At 37.1% G+C, this 14,981-nt stretch overlaps 1 protein-coding gene across 2 annotated transcripts in view; it reads left to right on the top strand.

Moving 5' to 3' along the window:
- The window catches only part of EPHA6 (EPH receptor A6), an 861,509-nt gene that overhangs the window by 820,166 nt on the left and 26,362 nt on the right, over positions 1 to 14,981 (top strand). For both annotated transcript variants that reach the window (XM_042903083.1, XM_042903084.1), the window contains one exon: positions 12,480 to 12,629. In XM_042903083.1, coding sequence (XP_042759017.1) covers positions 12,480 to 12,629 — 150 coding nt within the window. The remainder of the gene's footprint in view (positions 1 to 12,479; positions 12,630 to 14,981) is intronic.

Below are 14,981 nucleotides of genomic sequence, written 5' to 3' on the forward strand. Positions count from 1 at the left end.
CTGCAAATTAGAATGCTATTTTTTAAAAAGTATATTGGGTTTAACATCTCAGGTATTTTTCTACAACTAGACCTATTTTTTTTTCTTCCTGAATTCTCTGGGCTCTGCTTTAAGTTCAGTTTTGTTTACCAGCAAGATATGAGAACAAGTTTAATGCTGTGAAAGATGTTTTACTTAGAGCAATAATATGACAAGCAGAACTGAATGCATAGCAACTTGCACATTACATAAAGCTTTCCAGCCAACACTGGCTTTAAAATCACCAGTGAACTAAAAAAAAAAAACAAAAAAAACAAAATATAAATATTAGACTCAAGGTATAGATGAAAAGCACCATGTCAAAAACAAAATTAAATAAATTATCTCCTTTTGTGCTTAAATAATGGATGAAGCTTATGGTAAGCATAACTGCTGTTTTTGATTCCTTGAATTGCTTCAGCAACTTGACCTTGGGTTGAATTCTCTGCAGTGTAATATTGAGCCCATACGAAGTCCTTTTCCCTGAGCAAATTTGTTTTCAGAGGGGGATAAACAACTAAAAATTGATCCTATAGAATTTCATAAATGACAACAGTGAAAAACAACCTTTCTGAATGAATTTTCTTTCTTCTACCCACTTCACATATATATGTGAGAAAGCAAGAAAGAAAAAAAAAGTTGAACACTTGTCCTTCTTCCCTGTTAGGTAAACTACTTAAACTATAAATTTCATAAATAAATCACACAAAAATTGTTATGGACTAAGTGGGAGAAGGTAAAAGATTAATTGTTTTTTAACATGGAATTATTAATTTTAAATATTATAAGAAATCTTTCTAACTAACAGGTCCTTAGGGGATTTGTTCTAATATATAAATGTAAAATGTATGTAAACAATGCTTCGACAGCACATGAGAGTCCTTGAGAAGAAAATTTTCCAAAATTAGTGTTTGGGACTATTCCTCCTTTAACTTTGTTTACATGATTGATTGAATTCTCCATTTAGACGTGTTAAACAGAGTAAATGTCATCGCATTCTCCTCTGGAATAAGGCAACTATCTAATCAGAGGAATTGAAATAAGTGTTTTTAATGTATTAAAATGTGCTGTCATGTGTGACTATTACAGAATTATTAAATAATGTTACTAACTCCCTAGACATGGCAAGATTTTCCTGCTTCTACTCTTCCCTGTATTTGTTCCCTAAGCCCCCGTCAGCAATCCACAATGCAGCCAACGTGATCTAAAAAAGCAGCAAAACCCTTGGTTTTGTCACCCTATTGCTTGAAGCTTTTCAGTGGTTTTCCACTGCCATGAGAAAAGGTCCAAATTCTTTAAATGCATTAGGAAGCCCTTCATGATTCTGCCTGCTGCTTGCTTCTCTAGCCTCTGTCTCTCCCCACTCCCTCACCTCACACTCTATTCTCCAGTTGCAACTTCTGTCAGTACCTCTAAATCTGTTATGATTTCTCTTTTGTACCTGTTCTTTCTACCTAGACCAGTCTTTCCTACTCCATCCCTGATCTCCTTTCTCACACCTCTTTTATTGGTCTAACTCCAATCTTCCCTAAGGTCCAAGCCTAGACATCATTTCCTCTTAGAAGCATTTTCTGACCTCCCCTACCATGGCATCTATCACATTTCATAGCATCACTTACTATGTATCATTATCATCCATTAAACAATAAATACTGTCATGATCTTATGCTACGTTTCCAATATTCCTATAACTGACATTAACTGAGTACCTATTATGCTCAGACTCATTTCTAAGCTCTGATAAAACAGAAAAGAACCAAGCAAACAAAATCCCTGCCTGAGGGAACTTATATTCTATACAAACAACAAACATTTATTAGCAAGAACAGAGTGAAAGAAAACAGAACAGTAGAGAACAAAAGGAAAAGAACAAATCGAGAAGAAGGTACAAAGTGAAATAAGAAAGAGCCAGGAAACCTTCAAAGCACAGAAATACAGGTTGATCTCTTAAAAGACCCCACCCCACTATTAGATAGGCCCTCTTTCATTTAAAACTTTGCCATTGGCTTGTGATATTTGAAGATGGTATAGTTTCTTTCTTCATTCTACCTGCAGCCAAATACATCCAGATTCTGTCATTCAGCATTCCAGAGATCTCCTCCAGAGCCCTCTGCTGTCCACAATGAACAAGGCTTCAGAACCCAAGTGGTATACTTAAGCCTGAGCAAAACAAGCTGGAAGCTTATTTTACAAGCATTGCTTCTCCAAAATTTATTCACTGGGAAAATCTTCTATAAAACTGTGAATATGTTATGCAAGTAAAATTAGACCTTTCAACCTGCTTGGTATGATACATGATCGCACACACTGCAGGTGATTCTGCCAGAAATAAAAGTAATTTAATTTTTTTATTAGACATTTAGTAGAAAAGGTCAAAAAAGAGATTTAGGATCCCTGTCATCCCTTTATACTTAAAAAATTAAAAGACCTTATTTACACCACTTTTTACCACATGATTCAGATCTTTCAGCCACAACAAAATTAGAGTGAAAACAAACAAAAAAAATCAAACCAATTGTATATAATTTTGCATGAAGAAATAGTGACATATGCATAGCAAATTATAAAATGCTGTGCCTGTGAACTCTGTTCTCTCTGAAGAGATGTCCTGGCTTCTTTGTCTTACTAGTCAAACTCCTACTTTCCTTTTAAACTCTACCTAAAACTTACCTCTGTTATGTCACCTTTCTGCTTCTCCTCATAGCCATCCCAAACAGCTGACCCTCCTTTTTTGCTGTCAAATGAATCTAGTACAGACTTCCGTTAGAGCCCTTACCCTCTGTGCTTCCATTATTTGTTTATGTCGATGTGTCTCCTACTGTAAAATGATCTCCCTGAGGACAAGGAGAATGTCTTTGTGACTCAAGCACCTGGCATGTGAGATGTGTTTAAAACAAACAAACAAAAAATGACCAAAGAATAAGAGAATGAATGAATGAGTAAGTGAAAGCCACCAGTGACCTTCAGTGCCTTTCTGGGTGAGGCTCTCTATGAACTGAAAATTCAGATTGGGAAATTTTCCTTTCATCTTTTCCTTATCATTAACCAAGTTCATAATGATGACTAAGAAGGAACTAAAAAAGCAAAATTTGAATTCCACTTATACAGTATGGTTCTGAGACTGTACTTTTCATTTTACATCATTTGCCTAATTCATCTCATCCAGTCAACCCCTCAGCCAATAATCATTAAATTCTATTATAATCATAGCACCATGCTAAATACTCTAAAGTAGATTACAGAGAAGAATAAAAGACCCTCCAAGATTTTTATAACCTTTCTGAGAAAACATTACATCCACATTTTAAAGAGCCAGATAATAGTACATAGAAGGTATGTAACACAGACAGTGGGTGTTACAGGCAGGCATAAGAGGAGCAAAATAGGAGCTAAAGAAAAAGTTGACAAGGCAACATTTCATGTTGGAATAATGGAATGAACAAAGGGTTGACTGTGTAGATTTCCTCAACTAAAATTCTGAGGGTGTAAGAAATCTATATAAATTGTGGTAAATTGTAATCAGTCTATCGCAGAGTTAAAACTTATTCAGAATACTAGCATTTTAATAATTCTTTCAGCCAAAGTCTGCTTTCTAGATAGATTTATTTGTACAAGCATTTTTTGGTATTTCCAGCTCCAGGTACTTCCAGACTTTTCTCAAGTTCTTACCCACCTTTGAATATAAGTCCCTCAGCCCCATCCTTTCCATAAAGTAATGCTTCCTCAGTCTTTCGGAAGATTTTGCCCTCACTTGTGCAGTGTTTGGTTCCAAACAGACTGCCTCTAAAGATGTCATCATGTCATCTTGTCTCCCCGCCTTGGCTTACACTCAGAGCTAGCCTTTCTGACAATGGGTAATTTGAGGTCACAGCGCCACTCTGATCTGATGTATCACAATACTTCATGCGACAGCTGCAAGAGAAGACCTGCTTCTCATATATGTTCAGTCAGAACACTGTGGGTCTGTCAGGAAGACTCTGATTTAATGTATAAAGTGCCTGTGGGCATAATAATGATGCAGGAAGCAACGGAGCTCAGCACTAACCCTTTTTGTCTACGTTTCCTTAGACAGAAGTGGAGGTTGTTCCTTCTAACTAGAGTATCAGCGTATTAACTCTAACTAGAGTTTTAGCATATTAACAAATCATAGAATATTAAACCTTCACTGGAGCTGCAAGATCACACAGTCCAACCCCCTCAATTGACAGAGAATCTGTAACTTGTCCAAGATCACACAATGAATTAGTGGGGAAAAAAAAGAGGGATCAGAAGTCATACATTCGGCTCCACTGTCACTTTCTCTTCCTATGTTGCACATTCTGCTTCCAAAGTAAGCACCCCTTACTTATGAGGGTCACCACTGTGTATGCTCTAGAGTCCTATACACTTTCTCTGTCCTTTTTGAATAGGGTTTTCAAATAGGGTTAGCAAATAATACTAGTATAAAAATAAACATATTTCATTTTATGTAGTCTCTTTTCCTAATGACAGGATATGAATTTTTCCCCAAATAAATAGCATTGGATCATGGATGGCATAAGCACTAATTACTGCTTGTCATTAGTATTATTCTCACAGGGCAACCTGATAAGAAAGCAAAGTATACATTAATTTGAGGCCATTCAGATAAAAATGCTTTGTAGACACTTGTGTTAAAAACATGAAGAATTGTATTATTTGACATATTATATTAGCATTTAATGTATAAATATCTCAATAGTAATGGTCAAAAATAATCTTTTACTCACCCTTATGATTTATGCAGTACACTTTTTAGACCTATTACTTTTGTGTTAATATCCATAGATCTTTGCCATAAAACTATATGTGAGAAGCTTAAGAAACTTTGTCAAAATACACTGGGGAGGTAGCAGAGTGGGAATTAGTCTTCTGTACAGCTTGATTAAAAGGAAAAATAAAAGGAGAGGGATGGAAAGAAAAGATATCTACTACTACTCTCCAGCAAGAGTAGGGATAGGATTTTTAACTCTGTTAGTATCCACTATCCCCTTGGGACCTTACCATACGGTATATTCCCAAAACCATAATGAACGATAGGTTGTGTTGAAAAAAATTACCTATACTGTCAATGGTATTTAAGTTATCTACACTCAGACACAATGGCAATTCTCATAATAAAGCATGTGTTTAATTCTAGCACATTACAGTAACATTGTGTCCTACTTTATCTGCCTTATAGGATGGCATAGAAAATCTAATTTAACAGATGTCCCCCATAACAGTGTTATTCACTTAATGATGTAGCACCTATGTTCTCATCGAAAGAGAGTACTGAGAAATAGGTGCCAGTGAATTATTTTCAGGAGCAATTTAGGAGGAAGCAGGTGAAAAGGATTCTAATTTCTGAGGCTTTGAATAGCACAATAAGCACTGTTTTATTACGGGAACAAAAAAATTAGCATTCACTGAGCTGTTTATGCATTTAGACAATGAATAAAAATGTAGTGTAGTTCCAGGTAGATAATGTGGGGAAAAGGAGAACGAGAACGTCTTTCTATAGTTAGGATTTTTTTTTTTACAGAGTAGAAAACAAAGCTGGTGAGTTAGCTATTCATGTTTATTTGAAATAATTTCTCATCTGGTCCTATTCTTTATGAAAAATATGGTCTAAGTAAATTTCAAAAGTAGATCATCGTTCTTTTCATAATCAGAAGAGGGAGGTCAGGTTGAAGTTCAAGTGAGAGATGGGGAGAGCAATGCCTACAGAAGCCAGGAGGATAATGGAAATGAGGCAAGTGCATCTGAGGAAGGCTTAGTGAGATGGTGGAGTGGAATGGTCGTGCTCTGAAGTGGCAACACCCTGTCTAAAGGCATTTAGAGACAATAGGGGGAAAAAGAAAACAAAAACAAAACTTAGCCACAGAAAACCTAACTGCAAGCCCACTTCAGCTCAAGGCCAAACAGTTGGTCACCTTTAGATTCAGTAAAATCCAAGACCTTGAGACCTCAGCGAATACCCACACAAAGGCCCTTGGCACAGGGAGTGAAAGCCTGGTACAAGAAACTGTTAGGAAGTCTTTGTCTTATGTAAAGTATAAAAATAGTTGTTTCATGTTTATGGCCTAAAACAATGCTATTTACTATAAATTTCCGCAGCACTTATCATTCTATAAAAATTGGTTATTAAGAACCAGTCAGTGCCTTAATTTTTAAAATACCATGCAAAAAAAGGTCTTCTGCTTACAGCAAGAGTGTCTCAACCTGGCATGTATAAATCACATGATACTGATGCAAAATCGTGTGTATGTGTGTGTGTGTGTGATTCCATGTGTGCATTTGTGAAGACAAAAGGTTTGTATCTTAACCATTGTGTCACACCCCACAAAGAGAAGAGAAATACTCAGCAAAAGGCAAGAAATCCAGAAAGTATGATCAGGAAGATCCAGCTGTAGGCAGAAATCTGGCTGCCAACATTTAACCACAGAATTATACCCATGAAAGAATAAGATGAATGAGAGATGTCTCAGTTTTGGAAGGACACCGGTTGTGCAGTGGCAGGAAGGTAGGCATAGACAGAACTCCCTGGACCAAGATAGACAGATTTCCTCAAACTGGACAAGGCATGTCTGAATCACAAGGACTGGGTCAGAGCTTGTCTACCAACAATTTATGTGTTGCCTCTGGCTCCTAAAAGCTTTTGTTTGAGAAGCTCACCCTTGAGCCTAGCACTGCAGGCGGTGGGCTGGTGACTCCAGATGAGAGAACTGGGATGCTGACATGGCCTAACATGCAGGTCCAAAAAAAGAGATTTTTAAGTACCTAAATTAAGGAGACAGACGTGTCCCGAGTGCCTACTATATGTCGGGTGCTTCATGAGTACTATCTCATTTAATCTACTTCACAAATGTTATCTAGAAACCAAAATGTAAGTAGATCTCTCCTTTGTGACTACAGATGAATTCATTCCATTATAGCCCTCAGTCTTCAAGGAAGGGCAAATATTATCCCCATATTTCAGAAAAAGATAAAGCTCCACACAACAGCAGAGTTGCCCCACAGGTCAGTAAACCTCAATGAAGGAGGGAAGTATACATCACTCCGTGAGGGTGTGGGATGTAGTTTTTAGAAATTTCACAATATAATGTAGCTGTACACAATATCATTTGTTGGTTGGGGAATACAAACTAGAAAGAGATGTTCAGAGATAGAGTCACTTCTCAAGATCAGTAATTCTTAAGAGAAAGGAGAATATCCCCCAAGAGAGGATTTTCTGTAAACTAGTGTGTGAGAGATCTTTCTGCAATTTGCTATGACTTCCCAGGACACCATATTGAATTAAAGCAGAACACCCCAGAGTGCCGATTCCTCCACCATTATTCCCCAAACCAGACCACCTTTGCCACAGATAATCCCACTGACAAGACATTTTAATGTAAAATGATCTTTCAGTAAACAAATTAATGCCCCTTTCATCTGACATCAGTAAGCATTCGCATAATGAGTTTTCCAAATAACCAGTGGTTGCTCATTAAGAGTATTTTAACCCATTAAAAGTAAAAAACAAAAAGGGAAAAAAGTCAGTGTCCTATTTTCATACCTTTCTAATATGTATTTTCATACTGTTACCTTCTTAAACTAAAAGTGATTAAGTTATTTAAACTCTTCCGTATGAGTAAGGATGATCACTGTGACCATTAATTATCGGCCTGGGATGTGACTCAAGAGTGTGTTTGTCTCCTGTACTGTGTGTCATCAGGCTATCTGTTTATGTGGACTAGGTACCAACTCATACGGCCTGTCTACTTACAATTTAACAGTAGCCAAGAAACTGTAGGCAAATCATTAAAACGCACTGTAATTTACGAGTTTATGATCATTAATTCAAATCCCCTCATTTTGCAGATCTGAAATATAAGACTCAGAGTTAAGACTTGCCCGAAGTCACACAATGGACTGTAGAAGAGTTTCATCTCACTTAGAATGTGCAGCCCATAAAGAGAAATACTTAAAATTGTTGTTGGAAATTTCTTAATCTGTAAGCATTGTATATATGTTTTAATTCTGACACTCATTAAAGTGTGGGTACTACAGAGATAGATTAAGAAAATTTAAAAAAAAAAACATCTACAGGCTGGTCGTTGTCTATTCTAACCATTTGCCTTTAAGATAACCATCAAATCCAGTGAATGAGAAATGGAGAGAGTCTTAAGTATTCTTGTTTCTCAGTAGAAGTTTTCTATTTGGTTTCAGTATTAAGCCTTTGTAACCTCACTATATTTCAATTGATTGTCTCCTCCACTGAAGATTAGAGGATTGGGTTCTAAACCTCAGATGTTAAATACAGTTATAATGCAATTCCTCTCAGGAGGTATGGGGTTTACAGGTATACAAGGTTACTGGTTGCTTCTTCAGCACTTTTCCTGCTATAACCCCTCTTTAGACACTAAGCTCTGAATATGACTTTTAAAGCAGAGAAAAGGTTTGCTAACAACCCCTTCCATAGTGAACCAGATCCGGTTTGCTTACTTCTTGTTTCTCCTTTGTTCCCTAAGTGATTAAGCTTGCTGGATAAGGCAGGTACTAGGAAATAAGAAGTCTTTTGAGTTACATTCAATCATTTTGATTAGCATCACTGGTAACTTTTTTTCCCCCTCATAAACATATGGTAAAGCAATATGTAATGTTCCAATGATTGTGATTTCAAATCTAAAGTACTATTTGTTCATTCCTGAAACCTGAAACAAACATCTGGTGGTTAATGCTTTGAGAAAAAAGTAACATAGTGCATTACCTCTGTCTATGATTCAAGATCATGGGCAAAAAATAAGTAGCTGGGATTAAACCACAAATGTTTGTTGGTCCACTCAATTTAAAAAAAAAGGTGGAGGGGGAGAACTAAGCTTCTGTGTGTCCTCTAAAGTAGGAAAGGGGATAGAGTCCATGTGCTACTCTTAAGGACCTCTTCCTTTCAGCTTTATCTTGCACTTAGAGATCAACTATATTCAGTCTGTGTCTTGCCACTAGAAAAAAAAAAAGATCTGAATGCTTCCTTATCTCCATCTCATATACGCTCAGAATTACTGAAATTTGTGCATACTGTCAGGTTCATGTTACCATGTGTTTTTATTAATTAGAATTATATCTCCTACGTTAAAACTTCTGTGATGATATTTCATCTTCCAGATTTATTCTAGCTCACACTTCCCATTTCAAGATGACATTTGGAATAGAATTTGAAATAAAGATTTGCTGTCCATTTTGCAATGTTGTTTATCTTAGATAAACATTTTTGGTTTTTAATAGGGATAGTGTATTGGTCTGCTAGGGATGCCATAACAAAATACCAGGGGCTGGATGGCTCAGGCGACAAAAACTTATTTTTCACAGCTCTGGAGGCTGGACATCCAAAATCTAAGTGTTGGCAGGTGTGGCTTCTCCTGAGGTCTCTCTCCTTGACTTGTAGATGGACAAATTCTTGCTGTGTCCTCCGATGGCCTTTCCCCTGTGCCTGCACACATCTGGCATCTCTTCATCTTCTTATAAGGACAGCAATCATACTGAAGTAGGGCCCGCCCTTACGACCTCATTGAACTTTGATTACCTCTTAACAGGCCCTATCACCAAATACATCCACATTGGGGTTTAGGGCTTCAAAATGTGAATTTTGAGGAAACACAATTCAGTTCATAACAGATAGCAATGCTATTAATCAAGCATTCTGTAATATCTTCTCCTTGAGGAAAAAAACAAACTCTTAGGAAAGGGATAAAGTTATCATTTATATGTGATATCAGCTTATGCAAAATATAAATTTATATGCGATTCACTTACATGAGATGTCATTTAAGTTAATGCACCTAGGGGTGTCTGGGTGGCTCAGTTGGTTGGGCATTCTACTTCAGCTCAGGTCATGATCTTACAGTTTGTGGGTTTGAGCTTCACATTGGGCTCTATGCTGATGGCTCAGATCCTGGAGCCTGCTTCAGATTCTGTGTCTCCCTCTCTCTCTGACCCTCCCCAGCTCATACTCTGTCTCTTTCTGTTTCAAATATAAATAAACATTAAAAATAATAATAATAAGTGAATGCACCTAAAATAACCATTAACTACTTTTTTTATTGGCCTGTCTTAATAGAACTCACAAAGATTTAGTAGGGCCAGCAGATTTCTATGTATTTTTTTGCCAGAAAGACAAAGAAAGATCCAGAATGAGAAATTTCAAATGAGACTGCTGCTCTTGCATCTGTTCTGAAGTTAGCTCTACAGATTTGGTCTTTATTCTCTGGAAATGTGGCTTCATATTCGAAACAAGCCTGAGCCTGACTTAAGTGGCTTTGAAATTCAGAGCCATGAGACCCAGGGACTTTAGCCACAAACATGCCATAAAACAAAGGCTGCTAGAGTGCTGGTGCACAAATACAAGTCAGAGTGTCCTTGGTCCCCTCATGAAGTACAGACCACAAGGTGTTTTTTCAGAATACTATTTTATGTGTTGGATCATTTACAGTACTTCCATTTCTGAATTTTTTTTTTTTTAATGTTCTGTGGTAGGGTTGCACGGTTTAGTAAATAAATATATAGGATACCCAGTCCAATTTGAATTGCAGATAAACCATGATTTTTTTTTTTAGTATAAATGTCTCATGAAATACTTGGACATAGTTACACACACACACACACACACACACACACACACACACACACACACAATGTGGGGACATGCTTAGACTAAGAAAAGAAGAAAGAAAAAGTATTTGTTATTTACCTGATATTCAGATGTAACAGTGGGGCCTATATTTTATCTGGCAACTCTACTTTGGGTTTAGAAATGAATCCTCCTCTTAAAACTCGCTTCCTCTGCCCATCACCCTCTTCAACTACTGTCACCAACTTTGTAAATTTAATTTCCTGGCCTTCATTTGGAAAGGCCAGTAAGTGTGAACACCGAAGGTTTCAGGCTCTGGCTTCCTTCCGTTATACTACTATGATATATGCTTGCAGATGTTCAGTGTTACAACACTAAAATTAGTTTGGTCCAACTTTTTCCCCATGCTGAAGTATTTACATCTTTATATTGATACCCTGTAATACTACTATGATAACATTAGTAGACATTATGTATTTAATAATGTTGAGAGGAATCTCTAAATCTCTAAACCCTGGGCTCAGTCTGCTCACCTGTAAAATCAGGGGATTGAATTCAAGGTATTATCCCCAAGGTTCCTTCAACATTTCCTTGCTACAGGTCTTTAAAATGAGGATTCCGTTAATGCTCTCATTTGCCTTGTAAACCTAATTATTCCCCCTCTCGGATGAATCTCTTTTCGAGTAAGTGCTTAGATTACTAAAAAAAAAAAAAAAAAAAAAAAAAGTAGTGTTTAGATTACTCGATTAATGGCTTCACCTTTAAAAATGTTCGACCTAACTTCCCTAAGGGCCAATGAATGCACCCACTATTGCCTCCCACCCCTACTCACCCTAACATTAGACTCTGAACGCAGTGGGGGATCAGATGATGTGATCCTGGAAATGCTGATAATGATGAAACAATTCCATCGAGGTGCGTTCTGACTTAAAAATTTATGTTGCCAGCAGAAGCAATCTCCGCGGTCTGGGCGCAGCTCGTTCTCTTCCGCCATCTAGTGGCGTCAAGGGCGCCCTCCTCCGCTCAGCTTGCTGTTCCGCGCTGCAAAGATTTCAGATTGTAACTCAAACGGATGAATTGTTTTATTCTTGTCATTACAGTAAAAAGGGATTTATAGAGTGTTTCGAGAGATAAAATGTAATAAATGTTGATAAAAAAATAAGTATAACACATTAGTCGACTTTAATACCTGAACAATATAGATTAAATTCATGCAATTTTATCTCTTTAACATGTTCAAATGTTAACTTGAACACCGAAGAACAAGAATATAAACTAGCCTAAAGTATCATAAAGAAAGATTATCCTTCTCAGGTGCTCTTGTATGATGTTAAAGGATTTCTTAATTTGAAGTAAACATAATCATAGATAAAAAGGAAAGAGAAAGTTCTGATAAACATTGAGTTACAGAGAATGTCTCCGTTCTGTATTTAACTGTTTATCTTCAATTAAGTTAGAACGTATTATCATTATTATTTATACATGTAATACAGTGTTTAATGAATGCTGAACGATATTTGGTGTTAACGTTCTATAATCCAGAACTTTCTTCAAATGGCATGATAGTGAGTTTAATTGTGTGAATCTAAAGTGAAAATAAATTTTCTCTAATGAATGAAATAAAGTATTTCTGAAGTGTGACTTATTTCCCATTAAAGTTGTTTTCACTGAATAATTATTATAGGAAAGATATTTCTGACATTTAACATTATTCTGGTTCTCTTACTTTTATTTAAAATGCCAATGCTATCATGCAGTATTTAGATCTTTCTAACAAAATCTATTTAATTGGACTGCCACTTGGTTTTTTAGTATACTTGTGAGCCAGCTGAGAAATCTCCAATTTGTTTTCCAGGGTGGGAAAATTCCGATAAGGTGGACAGCCCCAGAAGCTATTGCCTATAGAAAGTTCTCCTCGGCAAGTGACGCATGGAGCTATGGCATTGTCATGTGGGAGGTCATGTCCTACGGAGAGAGACCTTATTGGGAAATGTCTAATCAAGATGTAAGTGCCCCAATAGTTAAACTTATTTTTTAAATATAATCACATTAGCCCTGAGGAGCAAATATGCTTTTGCCCTCAGATTAGCCTTTATCTTCCTGAGAGCTGTTCAGGGTCTGTGGCTGAGTTTGAGAAGCTAAGTAACCTTTCACTCTGAGCTGTCCTGGGTGTCATAGGGGCCAGCTGATGGGCTTTGTCATGTGAGTACCTGGTCCACATCTTACATCTGAGACTTCTACACTCATTGCTTTAATGCAGTATGACTGTGCTAATGCAACTGTCTTGATCTACAAGTAACAAAAAACAAAGAATAATGTTTACCTTTCCTTTCTTCCTTAAGGCAGTGCAATGCGCCACTGTATAGAGGAAATTAATTTAAACTAGATATTTTAGAAGAAAAAGAGCAAATTCTTTCAGGCAGAGTATTATCAATATGACATTTGATATTGTTCTTTTGAGATATGTGACCCTTTATGCAATTTCTTTTGTTTCTATTTGACCTATAAAGATTACCTGGGTGATTAATAATATTATACAGCAGGAGAGTTCTCTGTGACCTCCTAAGAGATAAACACAGTAATCAGAGAATGTAAGTACCCTGACAATGCAAATAAGTGTACTGTCAGAACTGAAAATATATGTTAATTTCACACGTTTCCATCTCAGAACTTGGACTTTGTCCACTCACTTGCCAAAGTATCTAATGGTTTCTGAAACAATACTAATGGAAAATCACCTCTAATGTGATCCTGAATGTTCACAGGTTTAAAAAAAAAGAGGAAAAAAAGACCATGTAACTGTAGAAAATCTCTAAACACACTCAGTAAAACAGTTTTCACATCTCTTTTGTTTTTTCTAGTCAATTGCTTGGGCAGTCCCTCCGTACATCAGACCCCATTACTCCATCCCAAATTCAAGTTGTCCAAGTATCTAAAGGACTCACCCAGCAACAAAGAAAGTTTTAATACCAGGAATAGAGAAAACTTCGTTTTGATTAGCTCACCATGGCTATTATTTCTCCCTGCCATAGAGTGTTACTTTTGAAGCTGAGTCCTGCTCAGTCCTATGGGGGCCTACCGACTCTGAAGAATGACAGGTCTAGAACCCTACATGGCAGCAGGTTGGAGGTCATACACACTGTTCAGTCATTGCCCTCCAAAGCACATCATGAAAAGAGCCCATGTGACTAGGCCCTGCAGAACATCTTCCCTGAGGTATAGAGTGTGCCATAACAAGCAATATCTGCTCTACTCCCAAAACTTAGACTTTGGGATCCAGGCCAGGCTAGAGTCTACTATTCTTCTGGGAATTTTATTCAAAGGATGTCATTGCTCTTCTCTGCTGCTGGACCTTGTTTGGGGCAACTTGTGACCTCCTCCGCAGTTCTTCTTAAAATTGAATATCAAGGACACCTGGGTGTCTCAGTCAGTTAAGAGTCTGACTTCAGCTCAGGTCATGATCTCCCAGTTCATGAGTTTGAGCCCTATGTCAGGCTGTCTGCTGTCAGCATAGAGCCTGCTTTGGATCCTCTGTCTCCGTCTCTCTCTGCCCTTCCCCTGCTTGTTCTCTTTCTCTCTTTCAAAATAAATAAATAAACTTTAAAAAAAAAATGAATCTCAGAAGCAGAAATTTGCCCCCTATGATCCCCAAAGGAAATCATTTTTTTAACCTGTTATCCAAGGTAATGGAAGCCCTGGATTCAGTCACCATAGTTCCTACTCTACTCTAAGCCCAAAATAATGCTTGCCTACTTGTCCTACTTTCTCATGACTAAAATAGGCCATTCAAACAAATCTCTAGAATAAAAAAATCCTTTCCTGATGAATTACAGTCTTCACTGAACAGAAGAGCCCTCACTTCAAGTACCCTCTTTCATTAGTACCCCATTTAACCCTTAACCAGTCCCCCTAGCATGCTTCAAACAAAAACTGCTGAACTGATAGGGCTCCAAACATTACAAATAATGTATTCTCACTGGTAAAAAGTTCTTGAGCATTCACAGCTGACATACGTGTATTTGTTTGCACATTATGTACCAGTAATATATTCATTTATTCCTTTAAAAACATTTATTGGGTGCTTTCTTTGTTCTAGGAACTAGAAATAGAACAGAGAACAAATGTTATACCTGGAAGGGACCAAAAAGATTATCTAGTCCAACCCAAGTCCAACTTGCTTATGAAACTGAGGCATCCAGAAGCAACATGATTTCCTTAGAATCCTATAGTAAGTGACTTAATGGTAATATTAGAACACATGCTCATAAACTTCTAGAATAAGTCATGGGCAAGGAAAAGAGAAGAAGAAATAACTGCTTCTTTTCTTGGTAGTTTGGTTTACAGTCCAAAGAGCTCT

The sequence above is a fragment of the Panthera leo genome, chromosome C2 (genome assembly GCF_018350215.1).
Source record: "Panthera leo isolate Ple1 chromosome C2, P.leo_Ple1_pat1.1, whole genome shotgun sequence".
In the NCBI taxonomy this organism is placed as follows: domain Eukaryota; kingdom Metazoa; phylum Chordata; class Mammalia; order Carnivora; family Felidae; genus Panthera; species Panthera leo.